At 49.4% G+C, this 23963-nt stretch overlaps 1 protein-coding gene across 1 annotated transcript in view; it reads right to left on the bottom strand.

Moving 5' to 3' along the window:
- Positions 1-23963, bottom strand: part of LOC144729707 (E3 ubiquitin-protein ligase HECW2-like) — a 109498-nt gene that overhangs the window by 28157 nt on the left and 57378 nt on the right. Inside the window, exons 13-21 of the mRNA XM_078610148.1 lie at positions 22491-22650; positions 20737-20876; positions 19941-20071; positions 18821-19006; positions 15353-15487; positions 14501-14603; positions 12894-12990; positions 6436-6519; positions 264-373 (exon numbers count right to left, since the gene is read on the bottom strand). Of these exons, the coding sequence (XP_078466274.1) occupies positions 264-373; positions 6436-6519; positions 12894-12990; positions 14501-14603; positions 15353-15487; positions 18821-19006; positions 19941-20071; positions 20737-20876; positions 22491-22650 (1146 nt within the window). The remainder of the gene's footprint in view (positions 1-263; positions 374-6435; positions 6520-12893; positions 12991-14500; positions 14604-15352; positions 15488-18820; positions 19007-19940; positions 20072-20736; positions 20877-22490; positions 22651-23963) is intronic.

Raw genomic sequence — 23963 nt, 5'->3', positions numbered from 1 at the left:
TTCGATTCCCGCTCACGACCAAAAACAGCGGCCTCAAATGAGTACCTGGTGCAATTTGTAAACATCGCCATTGGGGAGACAAAGGCAGTCGTGCGTGGCGTTGGCCACCCACCCGTTAAGTGTGCTGTGCCGGCCTTCATAGGCGGCCGCTAACAGCACTTGCCCCAACAGTCTGTTAACGGCCACACGGGGAGATGTTTGTCTTTGCTCGTGTACGAGGTGCCGTGCGCGCGGTGTGGAAGAGCGCGCTTGGTGCTGCGTACCGGGGGAGTTCTGCGGCGATGTCCCCGGCGAGCTGCGTGGGGACTGGGTGTAGCTGGGGTGCAGCAGGGAGTGCGGCGGGACGAACGACATGATTTCATCCTCAAAGAGGCTGCACACACAGACACACACACACACAACACACACGGGACAATCACTCAACTGGACGTTAGTGAGCACCTATTATGGCTGGCATAGCACAAAAGGTGCTGACATAATCTTTATTTATCCTGGATGAATCCGATGAGCTATTTTTCACAGATATCCAGCACAAAAGACGATATGAGTGCAAGGTCGAGAAAAAGGAAAGCAAGCCCTTAAAAATACGATATAATTACAAATTGTACAAGTAACTAAATTCCCATAATTCCCCAATCCCACATCCCACACAACCCCCAACCTCCACCACACAAACTCCTACCACACCAATTGCACCTCCGAGTTCTCAATCGAACACATTGGGTCCGATATCCATGCGTTCTTTATCAGGGTTATTATCTTAGGCTAAGGGGACCTATGGGAGGCCCTGGCCAAGTGTATAAACCAATTTAAAATGGTCTTAAGCATTGCAATGAATTTCATCTGAGATAATAGTGCAGTCTGATGACCACCACACCATAAACACACACACACAAGGAACCCCATATTTACACACGTGCAAATCAATAGCCCCAGCATTCATCAGTACAATGATGTACGAGTGTATATACATCAGGCACAAACACACGGCAAATTACAACTTCCTCTTGTTCTTAAGTCAGCGGCATGTAAATAGCAGGAGACGATGAACCACCACGGAGTTATTTTTGCTGAACCACAACAAAATCTGTGGCCGGAATAGCTCCCACCGCTTGACCAAAACAAGCTTGGCTCATGGTCAATGTGACATGTGCAGCTAGCCGAGCCCCAAGTCACACTCGTGTATACGCGTGACCCCGGACGGCCGTACGACGAGGCATACGGACACGCAGAAACACGAGAGCTGCAGACGCAGCGCAATTCTAACAGAGGCGTACGCAAATACACCCCAACCAATCCAGCCACCAGCACGTCAAATTCCGAAAGTATGGCTGTAATGTGATTATAGCCTCAAATGATGAATGTAAATCCGGACTAAAAGTTGTTTAGCCTTGCTGCTTACTATTGGCCTCTTCAAGGTGGACTGCCTTCTTCAGTGGCGAAGCGGCCTGATTTCCTCGTGGACCCGAGTGATAAATGTGAAAATGGACTGAACATTGGTAGAGCGTAGTGTTTAATATAACAATGAAATAGGTCACTGTTTTTTTTTTTAAACACAGCCTAATCACAATAAATTGGGGCTCAGTCTCGTTGGATGTTGGAAGCTAAGCAGGGTGCAGCCTGGTTATTACTTGCATAGGAGACTGCCTGGGAAGAGCATAGAATATAATTTACTATTATTGGCTTTTGTTTTGTCCTTGTGCAACTTGTTCTTCTACACTTAATAGATATTTATTGTGAGCGACTTTCTTACCTCTTCTCTATTTTGCACTCATATCATAGTTTGTGTTGTGTGTTGATGTAACGTGCTGACTCTGGCCCCTACTCAAGATCTGTGTAAAATAACTTCATAGCTCATCGAATTATTCCAGTATAAGTACAAATTCTGATTCTGTGTGAATAACGTTCTTCATAAATATGCCGACTCACACAAGACAAAGCAATTCTTCCAACCTGATTATTATAATGATTATTCCGCTGGTTTAGCCATGAAATCCTCACCGAGTCTCTAAACTTATTCTTCAGGAGGGTTCTGCAAAGTGTTTACAGTCGGGAGCAATGCTGTCCCAATCGAGAAATGTGCAGGTAATCTTTCATCATTGCGATGTTTGACCAATACACTGCGTGGTTTCACCAACATAACCCTCCACCTCCCCCCCATGATGCACAACCCCACACATGAACATCAGTGTACAAGACTACGGCTATTGGGTTACTGGCCAACACAGTCACGGCTAACTTACAGCCACTGGAGACGGATGTAATGTCAACATTTTTTTTATATATATCAGGAATCTTGAATTTCAATTGATTTGTCCGAGGGTTTGGGAAAAATGTACCGACAGCAAACGTGGCCAGTCAGTTTGATGAGAGCTCACTCACAGCCCACGGCGGATGTCGTCAAATCGCGCAACGAACACCGGCAACACCGATGCAATTTCCCGGGGTCAATATTTAGTCAGAGATAATAAATAAAAACAGCTCAAACAAAGCCTCCTGATTTAGGAGAAAGTAGTCACCTCGTTCTGCACGCTGACTATTCTACGAGTGCTGTGGCGACACGATCTGTACACCGACAAGAGAGAGGAAATGTGGCCATATTATAGCCTGTGAGTCATAAGATAAATTTCCCAAATGCACCACTTACATTTTGGTGACTGAGGTCACTCGAGGCAACTGACACTCATTTTGGTACTCTCCAAAGTTCTCACCTGGTTACACAAGCTCAAATTGAAACCTGAACAGAAACATATTGAACAGGCTGCCGTTTGAGGTGGGATTTTTTCCAGAGCAAGGTCATTGAAGAAGAGGCATTGCTTGTGCTTGCGCAACAACTCCCAGTGCAGCGTCTCTCATTGTTTTTGTAAACAAAAAAGTTAAGATTTTCCGACCAGCTAGCAAGGGAATGAGTGGTATTATCCACAATGAGACTGGGCCTACGTGAAAGCAGGAAACGGCTCATGACTGGCGCTAGGAGGTAGCGGGGTGGCTCTGGCAATGCGTGGACACTTCTGTGCCTATGTCAGGGCAAATGAGTCCTCACCACTGACATCCTTGGTCTGGGTCCAGGGCTACTGCCTAACATCGAGCCAGGTATTCATGTGCGGTGAATGTGATAGCCTCAGCCAAGGTTTCCAATGCAGAGAAGAAAACATTCCAGATAGAAACAATCGCGAAACTACGGACGGCCCAGAGACAACCACACACGCTTGTTTGCGGGAAAGCAACACAGTGAAGAGGTTGTGTAAGTGGTTGTGTAAGGTGGCCCTTTGAATGAACTATTACCACTGCCGGATATTTCAGTAAGATTTATGACAACTGTTTAAGAGGCTTTCTTGATGGGATGAGAAAGAAAACGCTTTAATTCCTTGGCAGAGTGCTGACGGAACGTGGAAAAAGGTGCGACGGTGCTGGTAGAGAAATTGTGATATTCGGTAATCGGTGATGTGATTAGCACGGTGGGCTACGTACGGTGCGAAAGAAGTTCAATGTACACACATATACATCCAAATGCAAAAGGAGTCTTGCAATCAACACTGAAACGCGCTGCAGGCCGACCGACAAGGCCTGGCAAAAGTTGAACCATTTCAATAAGCTCCTTCCTGGGCATATAAAAGAACGTGGGCGTGCACTCCACTTTGCTCTCTCCCCAACAAAAGCACTAATTGGCTGTGTCGGGTGGTGGCGGGTTTAACAACACATTTATATTTACGCGATCTAACCCCAAAAACCTCTATTATGGACTATTCAGGTAGACACAGAAGGTTAACACCAGCACAAACACATTACGGCGCAATGAAAACCTGTCTAAACCACATGTTTAAAAAAACTGTTTCAATAAACTCTACAACCCTGGGGTCTTCCTAAGCTCTGATACCTACATTCCCTAATGAATGTTCTTAAGAATCAATGCCCACTGGATCAGAGGTAGTGAAGGGGGTTCCATGTTTGATGGGAAGCTTCCGCCCTGCACCAGACACTCATGCCTTTTGAACGCAGGGGGGAAAGGGGTTCAACATTTAATGCTCAGCGGCACGAAGAACTGCACACGGGTTTAATGAAAAGGTTAGCAGGAATTGATTTTTTTTGTCCGCTTTTACAAACGTGGAAGGCGTGTGCCCGCTGCATCGTCACCTGTTTGAGCAGCGGCTCACGCCCGTCAAACGAATCTTCTGCGCTCCTCGCGATCCGTAACGAAGCCTGGCGCGGATGAATCGATGCAATCTTGCAACGTGAAAAGTGCCATTTAAATTGCGCCGGTGGCAGGATATGAACAGATATCACCGATTACTCGGGTAGAGCCTTCTTGCTCATACAAATGCAGGTAGTGAAACAGTGCTTGTCCATTCATCTTGTATTGGACAGGCCCAACTCTCTAGACTCTATCTGGTTGTGGACGGTGGCAAGGTACATCACACGCCAGTGCACAAGGCATTGCCGTGGATCCATTTGTCTGTACCGAGAGTACAGACGTCATGTCCAACAATAATAACAAAAATATGACGGCAGCTTTGTCACCAACAATTGCCACTCTAGCACTCGTGATAAGGATGTTAGCGTGTAAACAACCGCAATGCACTGCCGTGAGCGACGTGAAATGCTCTCAAATGAAATTATAATTTTCACTGCTGGATAAAGCCCTCCCCACGACGCGCCATAGGGGCTGTGAACCATCGCTTGTTACGCGCTGGAGCGTCCCAGAGATTTGACGCAGGGAGACTTCTCTCGGAGCTGGGTGAGGGGGAGAGCGATGAAAATGGGGAAACATGAGGAGCTAAGTGCAGATGAGTGGAGAGGCGAACAGGGAGGATAACACTGGAGAGGCAATGGTAAAGATATATGAAGGCCACGCGAACAGCAAGAGATTTGAAGGAAATGAAGACGGGAACCGTGCTGGGATGAAGAAACTGGAAGGGATGAGTGGGACAACTGTGGTATAGATTTGAACGAGATGGCTTGCTATACGCCTATAGGAGATAGCGGACATCTGAAGATCAGTGCCCGAGCGCAGGGCTGTCGGGAGAGCTCTGAGGGAGGCGTTTGAAGGCGAGTGTGAGGGGAGAGCGGTGAGAGAGTGTTTTTACGGCAGGGTGTTCTGTTGAAGCACACGGCCCTGCAGAAGCCTCGGTGTGCGGAGCTGGTGAGGCAGTCCAACAAGGAGCCTCCACCATGCTGGGGGGGGATCCGGTTGCAGATAGAGATGTGCGCACGGGAACGCACGCACTACAGATGTGTGCGCTTACACCCGCACGTACGCTCGCTCATTGTCCCGGCACAAGCATCGCAATCGATTTATCTGCAATAATGATGCTTGCTTTTTTTAAAAATACATCTGTATAAAGTCTCTTGTCGACCATTCTGGCCAATAACTGCGCCGATACGAGCAAGGGTATGTGGTGAGCCACGGGCTCAGTTTCACCGTTGATTGCTTTCGCTGTTGTCGAATCGTGTTACGTGTCCTGGCACAGACAGCGGGACAAGGTGGAATGATGGAGATGCTATTGCCCAGGCGGGCATAGCAACAAAGTGGCCGGGTTGCTCCCCTGGAGATGTGCTTGACGGAGGACATTTACGTAACAGCAACATGGCCTACATCGCTACAGCCCGAGACAAAGTGGTGAGGTGACACGCAGCTCCGGCACAATCGCCCAACCGTGAACACCTTTGTCGGTGAGAATGTGTCAAAACGTCGAACTTTGTGCTTTCTCAACACGAATGTCACCAAGAGGAAAAAAGCACGCCCGTCAAACGTGGGTTATACAACACTTATTATACACAGAGCGACCCCGGCTGGCACAAAGAAGGCATCATTTCGTGCATTTGGGAATTTCCTTGAAGCCTTTGTTAATCCTTTTGGCCGCAGCCTCCGTGACTGCAGTGGTTCGAGCGAGCTCTGCCAAGGAGGAGGAGGAGCATTTGTGCTCGTTATTCCTTGAAATGGACAAGAAAATTTGGCTCCGAGGCCTTGGATTAGGTGAGTGGCACCAAGGGCATTTAATCCATTCACAGCTAGAGGGGCGCCTGCCGTGCCAATGGAGCCAGCTGGTACTGCGTTAGCACTAGCAATACTAAACATTTATTTATAATAACTATCATTACCTATTAACCCCGGGAAGCCACAGAGTCGAGAGAGTCTTGTTACGTTGAGACGTTTCGGCCAAAACCAGGTACAGCGTAATGTCGTCATTAGTGGAGGAAACCGCAGAAGCCAGCGGAACCCCATGCGGACTCCACTCACAAACGTGCCCGAGTCGGGAATCGAACACGGGTTTCTTTTTGCTGTTTGGGGACAGTACCCAGGCGGCTCGGTTCGTTGAGCAGAGCAAGAACCACAGCACAACCACTCCGCCCCGATGCGCACGCAAGCGTCATAGCGCGCGTCAGCAATGCGATGGCCAACGGAGGCGCCACCGTTTCGCCGCGCGCGCTTCCCACCTGAGCAGGATGACGAGGTCGGCGTCACCCGACAGGCGCTCCAGGCCCGACGTGCCCTCGCTGCGCACGAACTGGATCTTCTCCCTGCGCGGGGGGCGGGGGGCAGAGCCACAGTGAGGAGGCGTCGCGTCGCACGCGCACAGGCACAGCACGTAGAGGAGGCAGCACGCGAATGCCGCCGCGTACAGCACGCTCAGCGCACGCCGCGCGTCCGCCTCCGGCGGCGGCGGCATTGCCGGGGGGGGGTGGCGGAAGGCTCCTCGCCACCGCAGACGCGTCTCCTCCTCGCCCGTCGCGAGCGAAGGCCGCGGACGGGCGCGTTCAACAATCGGAAGGCTTTGCCCGCGTGGACGGTCACGCGTCCGTGCGTGCGCCGGCGCGGGTCTCTGGTCGTGCTGCACGGAATGAACCTCCCTCCCTCGCTCGGCTCGGGCTGAGTTCACGGAGGACCAGGGCAGGTTGCCCGCTCGCCCACTCGCCCGCTCGCCCGCTCGCCAGCTCTCCTTATTGGGAATATTTGTCAACTGTCCTCGGCTGCGGGTCCACGCGTTTGCAAATCCGGCGGTTGGCTGCGCGTTATACGACACAGCACACACATGGACAGCGTCTAAGAGTAAGGAACTGGAATACATATACTGTATGTGTGTATGTTCTTAGTTTAACAAAAATATATTTGAGATATAATACGGCAATATAAAAAAAAATGACGCTTAGATATTAATGAAAAGTCAATGTAGAAAAGCCAGGCAATTTGCATTTAGCTTTAGCAGGTTTCTAATACAGAGGAAAGGCTATTCCATTTATACGCATGCCTGTAAACAAATCACATCTGTGAAACTTGTATTCTATACAAGCAATTAACGATACCTTTTAAAAGAGACTATTCGTATGACTGCTCAACCAGGAACACGTTTCACTTACGATCGTCTCCAGTCACGTCCCCTTTCCAGAGGCAACGCCAAGTGGTAATATCTGACGTGCTACACGAGGCAGCGGGCAGGCGCTCGCGCTCCTCCGGCTACATCACGGCCTCCGCCGCGACCCGCGCACGTCTTCCGACCCTGGCGCACGATGTGCGAACGAGGCCAGCCCCGCCGCCGTAAACGCCACTCGTGGCCACGATCGGCGACGGGAAGGAGGCTAATTGCATCAGCGACTCCCACCGTCTGCAGCGAGCGTCAAACGCAATTAGCAGATGTGTCGCCGGGTTGAAATTCGTCACGGCGCCGGTGTTTCCGCCATCGGGACAACGTTGGCTCTGGCGCGCCACGCGGAGATATCCGATGCTTTCAAGGGGCGCGCCTGCACTGGGAAAAGGAATTAACCGTTTACTGCCCGGATTTAGACTCGGGCTCGGCCACGCGTACGTCCCCCGAGCGGGAAAAGCTATGCTTTGGAATTGAATTTTTAAAAAGGCATAAATAAATTAAAATGTCATTAAAAAGGCGTACGTAATGCCAAGACGTAAAGTATACACTAACAGGCCGTGTCGTCCCCAGTGGTCAAAGCGCACGCCTGCCTCTGGATCCCGGCGACAGGGCAGCTTCGTTTGTCGGAATGCCCAGCTCGGGAGGCAGTTCAAGCAGGGGACGATGGATATCAAGACCCCACAGGCGGCCAGTACATTTCTGCGGGAAATTACCGCGACGTCACTTGATCACGCAGCACGTTGCGATATCAGTTCATGCAACTGGGTATTGCGCGCCGCTGCCAAAATACTGCCACTCCCAGTGCCGTAAATTCAAAGGAATGCGTTGAGCGAAGAGAAGTGCGGTGCCCTGAGACTCATCAGCAACGTGGCGTCCCCTTCCCTTTTGACGAGTGAATCTAAAAGCTACTCGCGCATGCACGCATTCACATGGTGGGCCGTACACGCTGGGAAAATATCAACAGGTAGTCGCTGGTAATAGGTAATCTCAAGGGGGCCTTACAAACGTTCAGGTATAAATAATAAATTAAACAGCTGCCGTTAGAGAGACGCGTCCCGCGTGTCCTTCACATACACGAGCAACGGCGATGCACCGAGAGTAGCAATTACAATGCACAACCACTACATCTACACGGACACAAGGTCTGAAGAAAGCCACACGTGATTTATGGGATATCCATCTCAACAAGCGGTTAAATATGGTGAATGCTGTACACGTTTAAAAAAGTGTCAATGTATGTTTGGGAAGCAAATGAATTACAGAGCAACAGTTAAGTATGTATTCTTTCTCAAGTGTAAATAACCACCCAGTACTCACGAGCTCCTCGTGGGTATGCAACACGTAACCAAGTTCATGAATCAATACTTTGGTCAAAACGAATCAATGTCGAATGCACACGCCTGGACGTATACGGTTTTGTGTTCGTTATTCATGGATTGTGCACAGGCCATTAACCACTCCAGAACCCTGTGTAAGAGCAGACACGTGTCACATGGCAGGCACGACCTGGTAATTATATATATGTATGGTTTTGGCTGGAAGTCCTTCACACATCTTGTTTGTAAAATCCCAAGACTATCCTCTTACAAGCTGTACAAGCAAACACGTGTGTGGCTTACCTCGCCTCTTCTCACCTTATTGTCTCTTGCATATTAAATTAACCAAATTAAGTGCAAAAAAATGCACATTAACAAACATTTCAATGGTGTTTTTTTATGTTGAGCAGACAAATTGGGGAAGATGTTGGTCGGGTGATTAGAGGTAATTACGATGAGAGAGAGAGACTGTTGTTCAAGGACGAGCACTTATCAACAGTGCATTGTGCACATGGAGAGGGAGTGGAACACAGGTGCATGTCACAATCCCGTTCGTGCAGAGCACGCGCCGTTCACAACGCCCACGCCCCCGATGCAGCAGAGGTTTTTGCCTGACAACAACAACAGCAGCCGCCATTCGCCACTACGTGGCGGTGATATCCCCACGGCGCTTGTGACAGCCTTGGGTCCACTTTGAGAACACGTGAAGTGTGGAAGGCTCGCCGATAGGGAGTTTATGGGACAGATACAGGTGCCATGGGCCATGAAGATGCAATGTTCACAGTGCACTGTAGACGCAGCTCTTTATAAGCAGTCTAACCGGACAAATTCTTGATTACGGTCAATTGTGGAACTTTGCCAAGTGATGGCACGCCATCTGTTGAGGGAAATTAAGGAACCGACTGAGTTTGATCTACAATAAGTGGCACAGAATCTGGTCTTCTGGACACAATTATGAAGGCATTAATTGAGACAAAGTGGTCTCTTGTTCCCAGGGCTTTACACAACAAAAGGCAGACCAGTGATGGATTCGTAGTGCTGGCAGCTCACCCCAGTCCAGCTACAATCTTAAGTGGCATTTTTATGTGGTTTTACATAACTAAAAACAAATAATAAAATAATTTACAGCCCTCTGTCAATCCACTCCTGGACGAAAACATGAAGCATTTGTTTGGGGTACCACAGTTGTAAGACGTTAACTCCCTCGCCTGGTATGCAGAAGGTCATGGGTTTGATTCCAACCCTGATGTATTGCCTGTTCTCCCCGTGGACACGTGGATTTTTCTCCAGGTCCTCCGGTTTATTACTCGACATTTAGAAACATGCGTTTAGAGAATGTGGCTGTGATACATTTCCACGTGATAAGTCGCTTCGTTGAGTTATCATTTGTGACCAAGTCGCTTCTGAGAAAGAGCTGCGTAGGTCAGTGGGTCTTACCTGGTAAAATAAATAAAACTAACTTCCTCCTGATGACGATCGCTTTTGTTGTGATCGAAACGTCGTAGTTTTGTTTTATTTTCAACCCACCTACGTGACTTTATCGAAAGAGCCAAAAAATATGAATTCCTGCAGTCACGAAAGCTTTAAGTCAAGAAAAAATAATAGTTTCATATTTTTTTTTTTATATATATAGTTTTACTCTGCGTGAGTGACAGGGGGTTTGTTATTTGGCTATACTTGCCACACGAGTCAGTGCAGGTTTGCGCAAGGGATGGGTGTAGGACCGGTTCAGATATTGCTCGCCACTGCTCATAGTCACGGCTGGGAGCAGAATTCAGGTTGCTGGGTTCCCCTATTTATATAATCACAGTACTTGAGATGCATAAATGAGAGCTGTCATAGCCCAGCTGATCAGAGTATGTTGCAAATTTTCTATAAGTTAATGAGTTTAAATGGAGGTTAGAGTTGATCATAATCCCAGAAAGTAATTCAAACGAGCGGCACTGGTTTTTCTCGTAAGAATGTGGGATTTGCCCCACTGGCTCAAAAGATGGTAACAAGCAAGTGGTATCGAACTCCGATGAGAGCAAGATGCCGCTTCGACTTGATTTATACGTGTACCAAAGTTCTTCGGTTAAACAGGCAAAGCTGGCTCAATTCTATTTGCGAGAAAAGTCCAAGGCAAATGGATTACTTTCACAAAAACAAGATCCAATAGCCGTAATGGACTCATAATTGGCCACCGAAATGGTAAAAGTGACCTTCATCCGAGACCCTGGTATAATGAAGCAAAACTGTTTGGGCGTAGATACGCATACCACAAAGCCTAAAGAGCATTTTACTTAAAACAATGAGTGAGGCCGGCCTGATACGCACCGTTTTGATGGCTTATTTTTCGCACCGCTATAAGCCATCAATGTGACTCCGTGACGAGTTAACGAGCGTGTGACGTTCCACTCAGCAGGCAGCTGAGCTCTGCGCAAGCGTGAGGGGCTGTGCGGCGGCTCAACGCGGGCGGCGTGGACCAGGCCAGAGAATCTCTTGGCAGGGGACCGCCCCGTGCTGACGGGAAACCGACAGCGCGGCAGAGGCCTCCGACGGGACAGGCGTCCATGAGGTCCACTGGCCAAACCCCATTTGGTGGAGCCAGGCAAATTGCATCCTCCCCTCTTATTTCGTATGGTTTTTTTGGGGATTGCAACAGATTACAAATTGATGTCGAGATTTGATATCCATTCGACTGCTCTGGGAGTAGCCACGCGGATTTGTTTCAGATCGCCGTTGAATGATCTCATTGGGCAGTCATTTCACGAACCTCCCCTCAGAGACGCCCCCCAGAAATAACGTCAACTGCTTAGACTGGCCACGTGGAATGTCCGGGCACTTGCGAGGGAGGAAGGCCGACACTCCGCAGTCTAAAGCTGGACCTTTTCCACCCAGACTTCTGTAAGATGCAGAAGGCCCCGAGTTGAAGTGTCATGAGGAAGTTTTGACAAATCTCTGCTTAAGTGAAGGATAGCTTCAGGCAACAGGAAGTGGCACTTCTTATATAAATAAAAAAAATGGATGTGGTCTGGAGGCGTGACAGTGCGATTGGAGACACTAGGAGGAGTCCCAGCTGTTATGGGCTTGCTGTCCCATCAATAGGAAGCGATGAATGGTGGTAGTAGTGGTTGCCTCTGCTCCCACTGAATCCATGTCTGATGAGCCAGAAGACTTCTATGACCTTTCCCAGGTGAGGGCTAAAGTTACCCACTGGAACAGTAATCCTATTAGGTGACTTCACTGCCGGAAAGTTAACACCAGGGGGAAAAGCGATTGGACGGTATTAGCCAGATCAGCTCAATACAGTACTGTAATAATTTAGGCAGCCGAGGAATTTCTGTGCAGCCCATGGGATCGCAGTTACCAACATACTGGTCCGACACAGGTGTGACGTGGTGCACGTTGGGTGCACTGACCAACACCAGCGGCCTGCTGGACTATGCAGTGGCTGGTCAGTACATGTGAGACCAGAGCCGTGACCCCAAAGTCTGCTTGAGCCTGATCTGCTTGCCATCATATGAAGAGATGTATTCTTTCCATTTGGGATTGAGCACAACAACGTTAGCCTGCTCTCTGATAGCTGTTAAAGTTTTCGAGCGAGAATGTGTTAAATCTCTGCAGCTGGTCCTCACATCTGCCTTTCCGTTGAGGTTTAAAACTGTATGTATGTTGAACTTCTTTCGCGCCGTATGTAGCCAACCGTAATGATCGGAGGTGCGGGGGAAGGACAATAAACTAAACACAAAAAGCAAAACTGTGGCGAATATAGCATTCAACATTTGCAAAAAGTAACCACACAAGGTGAGTGGCTGGCTGATGTGCCCTTTGCCAAAGTCTGGAGACTCATGGAGTCTCAAGACTTTTTCAGGAGGGTCGGTTTAAGTCCCTGCAAATGTGGCGACGATTGCTTGTTTATACCCCAATTCGGTAATTTGCGGGTAATTTTTCAAATTTGGCAAATATTTTGGACCATAACACCAGCGCACAATGGTCTACTCTTCCTCGAATGAAATCACGGGATATTTAAACCTCCGCTGTGAATCAGACGGAACATATTCTGTGGTTACGAACGCTCATGATAATAACTGGAGCACCCTGCCTGATGTCAACTCCGCAAATCTCTGCAACAGGCAGGCGAACGGGCCACGCCACGGCGCAAAAGCGTGCGGCTGCTTCGGCAGCAGCGGCGTGAGGAGGGTGGCAAGGGGCGTGGGGAAGGGGTGGTCACCTGAGAGAGGGGTGTCTGCTGAGACCCGGCTGCCTCTCTTGGAGAATCTCAAACGCGTTGGGTTGCCGGAGAAATGCGACAATTTTGTCGTTGTATGCTGGAACGACAGAAGCCACAATTGCAGCGGAACGTACAATTAATTTCCGCTTGCACCGTGCATGAGGGTGGCATGGCCGTCACGGAGTGCCGTCCGCAGTGCCAACGAGCGCCGAGAACGGCCCTGCCGCCCGTTGGCCGTCTCGTCACTCTGACACGCACACAGCTGCCCGTACACGCAGCAACTCACACACACAAAGACAGCCACTCACTCACACGGCCACTCACACACGCAGACAAAGCCACTCACTCACACACACACAGCCACACACACACGCGGCCACTCACACACACAGTGACTCACACACACAAACACAGCCACTCACTTACACACAGCCACTCACACACAGAGTCACTCACACACGCAAACAGTCACTCACTCACACACACAGCCATTCACACATGTACAAACAACCACTCACTCACACACAGCCACTCCCACACACAGTGACTCCGTACCTCCGATTAGCATGGTTGACCACGTATGGTGTGAAAGAAGTTCAACATACGTACAAACACAGCCACTCACTAAATGAAACTATTTTATTTCACCAGGTAAGGCCCCACTGAGCTATAGAGCTCTTTTTCAGAAGCGACCTACAAATGATTGCCCAACGAAGGTGGCTTATCGCGTGGAAATTTATAGCAGCAAAATACTCTGAACACGTTTCCAAATGAGGAGGGAAAACTCAGAGGACCTGGAGAAAATGCACGCGACCACGGGGAGAACATACAAACTCCAAACAAACGGGCGTCAGTCAGGATCGAACCCACGACCTCCTGCATAACAGGCAAGGTAGTTAACATCTCCTAGCCACCAAAGTAATTAACATCTTGCCGCAGCCACACACACGCACAGACAGCCACTCACTCACAACACGGCCACTCACACACGCACACATCTGTGCACAGAGTTATGCGAGGTAGCATGGGGTCCCTTCCAAGGACACAGAAGACGTGGCAAACAGCTCATTAATTAATTCATTCTAGATTTGTATTCAATTAAGTCTCTATTTCAATTGGTGAAATGTAATTTTTTTTTCCAAGAGACCTCAGTAACGTGGTTAGGTAAAAATAATAGATTTGTGGGCAACTTAAAAGTTGATATCACATGCTACGACATCACATAAGGGCACTTTGGTAATCAATTCATTGGAATAATGAATTCATAACTTAATTTATTCACAGATCAGCACATCGAACACTCAGTTTTGAAATTATTTACTCTCAGACATTCTTAAGATTAGAAACTGCATAATACTTCTACTTGCAAAAGACAAAATAACAATACTAACGATTTTAACTTCCCCGGTAAAGTAAAAGAGCCATGCACTCACAATAATAAAACAAATTTTATCCTCACCATTAATCACAACAATCTTAGTTATATTTTTTACTCACACAGCAAGCATCATACGTGCGGGGAAGGCAACCCAAACCACCACCGCCGCCAACAATTTCCCAAGCTTCTGTGGCCCTAAAACCAAACCCGCTGAAAAAAGGGGACGAACCGATGGGCATGGAGTCGTGGTAGGGGTAGCGGCCGCCCACGCTGAGGGTGTTGGCGGGGCGCGGTGTGACGGGCGGCCCGTGGTGCCTCTGATCGTCGCCGACCTGCACGGGAGAGAACGAGCGATGAGGGACGCCATCAAGGAGCGGCCCACACCCAGCGGAGCCCAAGACGTCGTCCACGAGCACTCCGATGCGATGGACGACGATGGAAGACCACCGCCGCGCGCACGTTACAATACGACATTTCACATTTACGGAGCTAGAAATATGCAAGGTTTTTTTTTCCCCCTCTACGTTCTAAAAGGAATGTCAGACGCAGGTTTTGGATCAAAGGTACATAAGAGGACGCGGGTAGGGTAGTTGACAAATACGAGAAGAGGAATACAGTGCAGTACGAATGGCATAAATACAATGGAGATGGCGAGTTATAGCAGGAGAATTAATAATTATCCGCAACAACCGCTCTTAGTCTCAAGACTCGTTTTTTGGGAAGGTCCTGCATTGGGATACTCGATCAATTCCACTCTTGAGTGTTTGGCAACCTGGAGTAAAGATAAAACCCACGTATACAAAGAGATAACACTCCAAGCTCCGCACAGATGGAATTAGAAATCCAATGCTACGTTGCGATCACCTGAACACGATACCCAGCAGACCCATGCGGTTTCCCACACAAGCACCAAGTTCCCGAGTCCACGCGGACCGCGAGGTCGTCCCACCACGTGCCACCGCCGCTAGGACGCCCTCTGGCCTGTCCCGCGGGCCACAGCCTCGAAGTCTCGGCCCCAGGCATGGCATATTGGGGGGGGGGGGGGGGGGGTGGGGGAGGCAGAGGAGGGCCGTCCACTCACCTCGCTGGCACTGTGGCTGCGCTGGCGCTGCAGGTGGCGGCGGTGAGCGATAGGCCCCGGGGGGCGGGCGCTCTGCACGGGGAGACGCGGGTCGATGAAGGTGGTGGTGCGCGCATTGTGGTCGACGAAGAACGGCTGCACCAAACACGACAAGACGCCACGGGGAAATTCTGGGATCGGCAGCCCCGCGTCTGGACCGGCGGCAGTGCCGCGCCAGGTTACACCGAACTCGCCGTCACGAGCGCGCGAGGAAGGGTGGACGACACCACTCTGGATGCGTTCGGTGGAACAGCGCCAGAAGCGTTATGCCGCCGGTGCGCTGCGAGCACGAGATGATGTGTCTGGTGTCGCGACAGCAGCGGTGGTGTTGTTGTCCGTTCATTTTTTGTTGTCAATTATACCACAAAAGTAACTATGAACATTAAGGCAAACGCTTTGGTTCTTTCGGTAAAGTCATGTAGGCATAAAATAAAATAAATTAAATCACGACTTCAGCAATTGTTTCTTGCTGTGGTTGTCCCACCTGATGATGGATGGATGCTTGTGTTGAGCCCAAAACGTCGTGATTTAATTAATTTAATTTTCTACCTACGTGACTTTACCGAAAGAACCAAAGAGTATGGATCCCTGCAGTCACGAAAACTTCAAATCTAGATGATTAAGGCAAACTGCAAAGCATCTTCTGTCCTAATCCCTGAACACCCATTGACAGAACATTACAAAGTCGTAGTCGAATATGATGAGGATGATCCATTGTAGGTTTTTTCAAAACATGCTTCAATGGGTTTTTCATCAAAACCTTTGTACCGAGCTCTTTAACTTTGCAGATGTGCGAGAATACCTATAGAGCTATTTGAAGCAAAATCAACAGAATGACTGATATTTGTTCACAGCCACAGGTGACAAGGTTCCAATGATAAATCCTCCGCACTTGAGAACCCAATCGAAATCCTGAGATGACAATCAAAGGCCTCGGCAGAGCTGAATCAATGCCCTGGTGGCACCACACTGACACCAGGAGCGCTTGTAGCCCCAACGACACACACACACCAGTCAAACGCTTTTGCAGTAAATACACAAAGGGTTTGTTTGGTTGCCAAAATAATAAATAGCATTTAGGTCAATCGTCCGTGAGAGTAAACGTCTTCCTGAGACATCTGTTTAAACAGGCAAATCCTTGTCTTTCTGAATCTCACCAGCATGCAAAACAAAACTGGCATCAATATTTTTTTTTTCCTTTTTTCTCACTGGTGCTTTGAGTTGCAGATTTATGCCAAAAAAGGTGCCAAGTATGTAAGCAAAAAATTATTAGACTTTTATAACCACAATATGCCACGGTGATTTTCTGTAACTCACGTGATTAATATAACAATAACGCATTGACTGTCGCTCTCATTAATATAGAACAGAGTTATTACAATTTAAAATAAAGCAAAGCAGTTTTTTTTATCCAGAGGGATAGATTATACCGATAATATTGTTAATGGTATAAGATAGAACCATGTATATCAATGGCTTTATTTTGCAAAACAGCCAGTGCAAACTCATTAACTAAGTGTTAAATTCCAGTTGCACGTGAAGAAGAGAATTAAGATGGATGGCATTTTAGTGTGAAAAACACACTCCCACTGCGAAAGTGTAAAAGCACACACACACGCCGGCTCTCAGGGCCGCCCAGGGGAGCCGTAGGTGAGAGTGGTAAACAAGTCACATGATCCTGGCTCTCTTGGCAGTTCTTCTCGCTGCGATCGCCAAAGGCACGCACGCGAATTGTTTTGAACGTTGAAAAAAAAAGAACAGATTTTGAGCGTTGCGTACGGAATTAACAACATGTGGCCGATCTGCAAACGATGCGAGATTATCAATGTAGAGTTATGGTCTGTACTTCAAACGAATGCCTATTTTACTGGCTACAAAAAACACATGTGTGCAACAGGGACGGAAACTCAACTGAAATTCCACGAAAGGCAAGAGACTGAGAAGTTTGGGATCACAGTGGTGTGAGAGCGACCTCTGTTGGCCAAATTATGTATCCCATTTTAGGACCATTGTGAGCCCTTGAGAGATGGGGATATCTAATACGGGGGTGCATCAGGGTCAACTTCATCGTGACCCGCAGGACAGTGCGGGCACTGGAATGACAGATGCCTCGAGGGGCTGGCAGCTTGCTGATCTCGTCAAGGAGCATAAACCAGAGCGCGAATTCCGGCCATGCTCGCAGTAGCTTGTAGCTGCTCGTTGAACAAAGATGGTCACTGCATCATGTGCTTTCGGATGCCCTTCTGCGGCCGCCTGGAACGCTCTTCCTTCTGATATTAGGAAGCCACCGGAGCGATGCACTTTTAAATTTCGATTAAAAACGAATTTCTTTCAAACCGATTTTTGTGTTTAGTTTGTTGTCCTTCCCGGGCACCTCCGATTAGTGTGGGTGGCTGCATAGGGAGTGAAAGAAGTTCAACACACATGCGTACATACCCACGTCGGAACGCTCAACAACATCGAGATCCTGCACTTGAGCTCTGGATTCCCAAACCAGGGTAAGCCAAGTTGCCGAAATCTGAACCGAACTATCAAATACCAGAGGTGGGACAAAGTCATTGTTATGCAAGTCCAAGTCGAGTCGCAAGTCATCAAATTCATGACTCGAGTCTGACTCGAGTCCAAGTCACATGACTCGAGTCCACATCTCATAGGTGGGACAAAGTCATTGTTATGCAAGTCCAAGTCGAGTCGCAAGTCATCAAATTCATGACTCGAGTCTGACTCGAGTCCAAGTCACATGACTCGAGTCCACACCTCTGTCAAATACCGTAATAAGTCCAAGAGAATACGGGAAAATAACTTCGTTTTGCTCTACATTAATTGGCAGACAGATGCGCAGTGAACGAGTCTCCTGCTCTCAGCACAGCTGAGTGTGCAGTCTTATGGTTCTACCCAGAGGACATGGAAGGAAACTGGGATAAATGACAATGATAAAACTTTCAGTTGATTTTCAAGGCTGTGACTTGTGGGGCTGTGCTAGGGTATTCCGATTTTAAGATACCTCAAGCGATAATAAACAGATGGATTATGAGTGGTTAACAGAACCGAAGACCTTTTAAAAACTCCTTCTACACACATTCGTCACTGAGACACGTGACCAGCATGCCATCGATTTGTGCATAGAATCGTTTCAGAAACTGAACAGGTTGTTCGTCGTGTTTCTTGATGTGACAACTATTCTGAACCGCTCCTGGGCCTCTCCCAGGTCTACTCAGCCTCAAATGAGTACCCGGTGTGGTGTGTAAACATCATCACTGGGGAGACAAAGGCGGTCGGGCGTGGTGGTGGTCACCCACCTCATCGTCTACTATGCAGGTCTTCATAGGTGGTGCTCGCTAACAGCACTTGTCCCAACAATCTGTGAAAGCTATATGGGGGATCCTTGTCTGTCTGTGTGCTGGTGTGTAGAGTGCGTTGGGGCCTTACCTTACCCTGGTGGTCGTACTTCATCTCCCATCCACGCGGCAGCTCCAGCTGTTTGTTGGAGAAGGTGTTGAGGAAAGCCACCAGGTCCCGGTTGTGTTGGTAGCGCTCAAAGTTGTGCGAGTCGCGCCGCACTTTGCTGATCATGTGCTTCAGGCAGGTGCTGTTAGCAAACAGGTGGTAGGCACTCTGCCAACACACACACACAGAGAAGACACAAAGATTCCCTGTACAGCTATGCCAATTGTTGGGGGAAAGTGTGAAGCAAGCATCTATGAAGGTTGGAATGATGCATGAAGGGCTGGTGTTGCCAACACCATGCAGGGCCATCTTTGCATCGCCAGTGATCATTTCTACACACTACGCCAGGTTCTCATTTGAGGCTGAGTTGACCGAGGGGGGCCCAAGACAAGTTGGGATACCACTTGCTACTGAAGGCTTGTATTGCAGTCTGCAAACTGCCATGCCACCACCACTCCCCCCACACAAAGACAGACACAGTAAACTCCAGACAAGACAGCTGGCATTCATCACACAATGGTTGTGATGTCACCAAGGTGTTCGTGTCAGATTTGGCGAGGTGTGAGGCCACGTAAATACTTTCAGAAAAGAAGCCAAGCAACAGAGCCAGATGTTACAGTTTGGCAAGTTTCACCAAAAGGTGTTCCATTCACCTACTTGGCTGTGTTTGATCCGCCCATTGTTCTGCTCCATTTATTTGATCTGCTACTTCTATTTATTCCGGTACCCGTTCTGGCTTGCTCAAAATTCCGGCTTGGTTTAGAGTTGGCTCCAGAGAGGTTTTGACTGCATTCGCAAGATGCTCGTGACATGAATGCAGCTTCCATCCGCGGGCAAGGGGCAGCCTCGCAAGTGGGTCATGGAAACGCGCCCCCCCGCTGAACGCGAAGACGCGAAGATCGTCAACATCCAGCAGCTCCCCCCCCCCCCCCCTCCGAGAAGCCCAACGATGGAACCGCACGGAACCGCAGAGGCGTCACGCCGGGCAAGCTCCGCGGGACAGGGCACGCCAGGTGACGACGCGTCACGCGCGCTGTCGTGCACGCTGTCGTGCGGTGGTGGTGGTGACCGGCGTTGTGGGGCACTGCTGCTGTGCGCTCACGGGGTTGGAGTGGAGCAGCGTGAAGAAGTCCGGGCAAGAGAGGAACTTGACGGCGGGCGACTGCAGCAAGAGGCTCATCCTCGTGTGCATCATGTGGTGTCCGGCAGGCGCAGAGTCCCGCCGCTGCTGATCTGCGCTCACACACACAAGCGCACACGCACGCGCATTCACACGTGCACACATGCACAACAACAGCCGCTGTTCGCCAACTAAATGGCGGTGATGTCACCACAGCAATTGTGCCAGGCTAGGTGCACTCCAAGGCCAAGTGAAGTGTGGAAGGCTCGCTGAAGGGGAGCTCACGGGCCAGACCCAGGTGCCATGGATTGACTGAGATGACTGGCTATGTAGCTCTTTTTCAGAAGGGACCAGGCCACAAATGATTGCCCAACGAAGTGGCTTATCATGTGGAAATTTATAGCAGCCAAATACTCCAAACGCCTGTTTCTAAATGCGGAGGGAAAAAACTGGAGGACCCAGAGAAAAATCCACGCGACCACGGGGAGCGAGACATGCAAACTCCAAATATACAGCAGGCGCCAGGGTCGGGATCGAACCTACAACCTCCTGTATACCAGGCGAAGTAGTTAATATCTCACCACCGTGGCGCCCAAGGGCACACGCATTCACTGAAACCCATACATGGAATTGTTTTAGTCTCATGGGAGAAATTTCAGCTGCGGAACGTGGGGCTCTGCCTCCAGCACAGAACGGCCTCCTCATGCGAGTGCCGCCAGAGAACTTTGCGATCGTTCGCATCCCGGCCCGGAGATGAGTGTCGGAGGAGAGGAGGCACCGCTGATGGGAGGGGCTGCGTCCGGCTCCTCTTCCTCGCCGGGCCCCGGGGCCCCGTCGCTGCTGGCTCCGCCCACCGCTCCACCCTCCTCCTCCGCCGCCGAGCGGTCGCTGGTCATGGTGCGACGCACACTCTGGTACCTTCACAGCGGAGACATCGGCAGAGAGACCGTCACGTGTGGCCTTCAACGTGCGGTTGGGGCGAGGCCATCCGGCAACTGATACTCCCTGCACCCCCCCGCCTCCTCAGCTATGGACAGACCAGGCCTAGCCCAACCCCTATCACTACCCCAACCCCGATCACTACCCTTATCACTACCCCAACCCCCATCACTACCCCAACCCCTATCACTACCCTTATCACTACCCCAACCCCTATCACTACCCCAACCCCTATCACTACCCCAACCCCTATCACTACCCCAACCCCTATCACTACCCCAACCCCTATCACTACCCCAACCCCTATCACTACCCCAACCCCTATCACTACCTCAACCCCTATCACTACCCCAACCCCTATCACTACCCCAACCCCTATCACTACCCCAACCCCTATCACTACCCCAACCCCTATCACTACCCCAACCCCGATCACTACCCTTACCACCACCCCAACCCCTATCACAACCCCAACCCCTATCACTACCCCAACCCCTATCACTACCCCAACCCCTATCACTACCCCAACCCCTATCACTACCCCAACCCCTATCACTACCCCAACCCCTATCACTACCCCTAACCCTATCACTACCCCAAACCCTATCACTACCCCAAACCCTATCACTACCCCTAACCCTATCACTACCCCAACCCCTATCACTACTCCAACCCCTATCACTACTCCAACCCCTATCACTACCCCAACCCCTATCACTACCCCAACCCCTATCACTACCCTTATCACTACCCCAACCCCTATCACTACCTCAACCCCATCACTACCCTTATCACTACCCCAACCAATATCACTATACCAACCCTTATCACTACCCCAATCCTTATAACTACCCCTATCACTACCCCATAACCCTACCCCAACCCCATCCTTAAATACTCCCACCTTTACTCCTGTCACCATAACTACACCAGCACTTTTAATAACAACCCCACTACTCTTAATATCTCAACCATTATCATCTAACGTACAATTTTATAATTGTTGTAAAGCAACTTGGAATAATGCGCGATACGAATCTACATAAGATAAGAAGTCATGACCGGCACGGGGCATGAGGGGGTGGCTTGCCAGCACCGTACCCGGCCACCTTTGTCTCTCTATATGCCGATGTTAACACACCACGCCAAGTACTCGTTTAAGGCTGAGCTAACCGAGGCATAATTTTTCTCACGTGTTACTAGCTCATTTTGCGAATGTGAATGCACCCATGCATGCGAGTGTGTGTGTATGTGTGTGGTAGTGTCGCGGTGAGCGCGCCATGCTACGAACCCGGCGACCCGACTTCAATTCCTGCTCACGGCCACGAACACAAGTGACGATTATCTGAACTGCTCCTGGGCCTCCTCCCCAAAGTCGACTCAGCCTCAAATGAGTACCTGGTGTGGTGTGTAAACATGGCCACTGGGGAGACAAAGGCGGCTGGGCGCAGTGCTGGCCACCCACCCCCTCGTGTGCCGTGCCGGCCTTCATAGGTGCTCGCTAACAGCCCTTGCCCCAACAGTCTGTTAAAGGCTATATGGGAAAAATCTTTGTCTTTGTTGTGTGTGCGCGCGTGCGTCTGCGCAGTGTACCGTCGGTTGAGCTGCTCCATCTGCTGCACGGCGTGGATGGAGTTGGATCGCTGCAGGACCTGCGGGGAGGAGGAGGCCGTGGGCCGCTGCCAGGTGGTCATGCGGTTCACGTGGTCCACGTAGAAGACACGGCCGTGGCTGTCGATGCGGGCCTCCCAGTCTACGGGGCGTCACACGTCAAGGGCGCTCGCTTGTGAGGAGCCCTCCACCACCCAACGGGAGTTCGACGGATTATCTTAATTTGATTCGGGAAACGACCAACAACTTTCGAGTAAGTTTTCACTGTCTCATTCCCACTGCCTGTCTAACTTGTTGCTTGTTATAATAATAGTAATAATGCGTTAGTTTATATATAGAGAGAGCGTCGTCGTTCATGCAAATTGCAGATAACAGTCACTGGGGAATCACAGACGAGCTGGAAGGTAGCAGCAGCCAGGCGGCAAGATGACCCCAACAATTGCCCAAGCTCTACTGTCCTCGATATATGAAGATGTTTCCATCCAATTCGTGAGTACTTCATTCATTCATTTGAATTAACCTGAAGGTAAATTTTTTATATATAATTTTCTAAAATCTTAAATAATGAATGCTTACGTGCTACTTTAAATGCATGTATCGTGGACGTAAACATCTCTTTAATTCAACGAAACAACAAGTCACGACATGTCAGAGTCAAACGTTCGCCATAAATGATAGCCCAACAAAGGAACTTATCACGTGGAAATGTCTAGCAGTCAAATACTCTAAACGCACGTTTCTAAATGTGGAGGGAAAAACCGGAGGGCCCAGAGAAAAATCCACGCGACCACGGAGGGAGAGAGAGACATACTCACTCCAAATATACAGACATCAGGGTCGGGATTGAACCCACGACCTCCTGTATACCAGGCGAAGAAGTGAACATCTCGCCACCTTGGCGCCCTGATATCTGTGTTGTATTTTTATGTATCAATGAACAAGCGTCGCATGTGTTTTCTGATTGATGTAGGTCCCTGTTTAAAAAAACTTTACATTTTTGGACCACCCACCTTGGGTAATTTCTACATCCACCATCATCATCACCCCGCCTCCCCCCACTTCATTAGAGATGCATATTTGGATATACTGTACTCACGTAAAATACTGAATATATATTTTTTTTAAATACTCGGCTGAATCTAAGATAAAACAAATTCTGAGTGCAACGCAATTATCAATGAATATTCTTTGAACGTAAGGGATATCTCAAAGGCTGCATTTCAACTGTGCTTGTTTACATGCGATTTAAATAAAGTGCCAGCAGCTGGCATGGTTGCACATGCTTGGCTAGAAGCTGGGAGCTGATTAGGGTGGCTATGTTATTCCTCTTATCAGCAGCTCACTGCCAGGCCAGTTTGCAGACTCAGTAGTTGCATATCTGCCGCTGCTGCTGTTGCTGCTGTTGCTGCTGCTGTTGTTGCTGCTGCTGCTGTTGTTGTTGCTGCGCATAATATC

Source organism: Lampetra planeri, chromosome 2, assembly GCF_965212315.1.
Source record: "Lampetra planeri chromosome 2, kcLamPlan1.2.h2, whole genome shotgun sequence".
NCBI lineage: Eukaryota > Metazoa > Chordata > Hyperoartia > Petromyzontiformes > Petromyzontidae > Lampetra > Lampetra planeri.
Note: the sequence above shows the minus strand (reverse complement) of the source record. Positions and strands in the feature narration are given on the sequence as shown.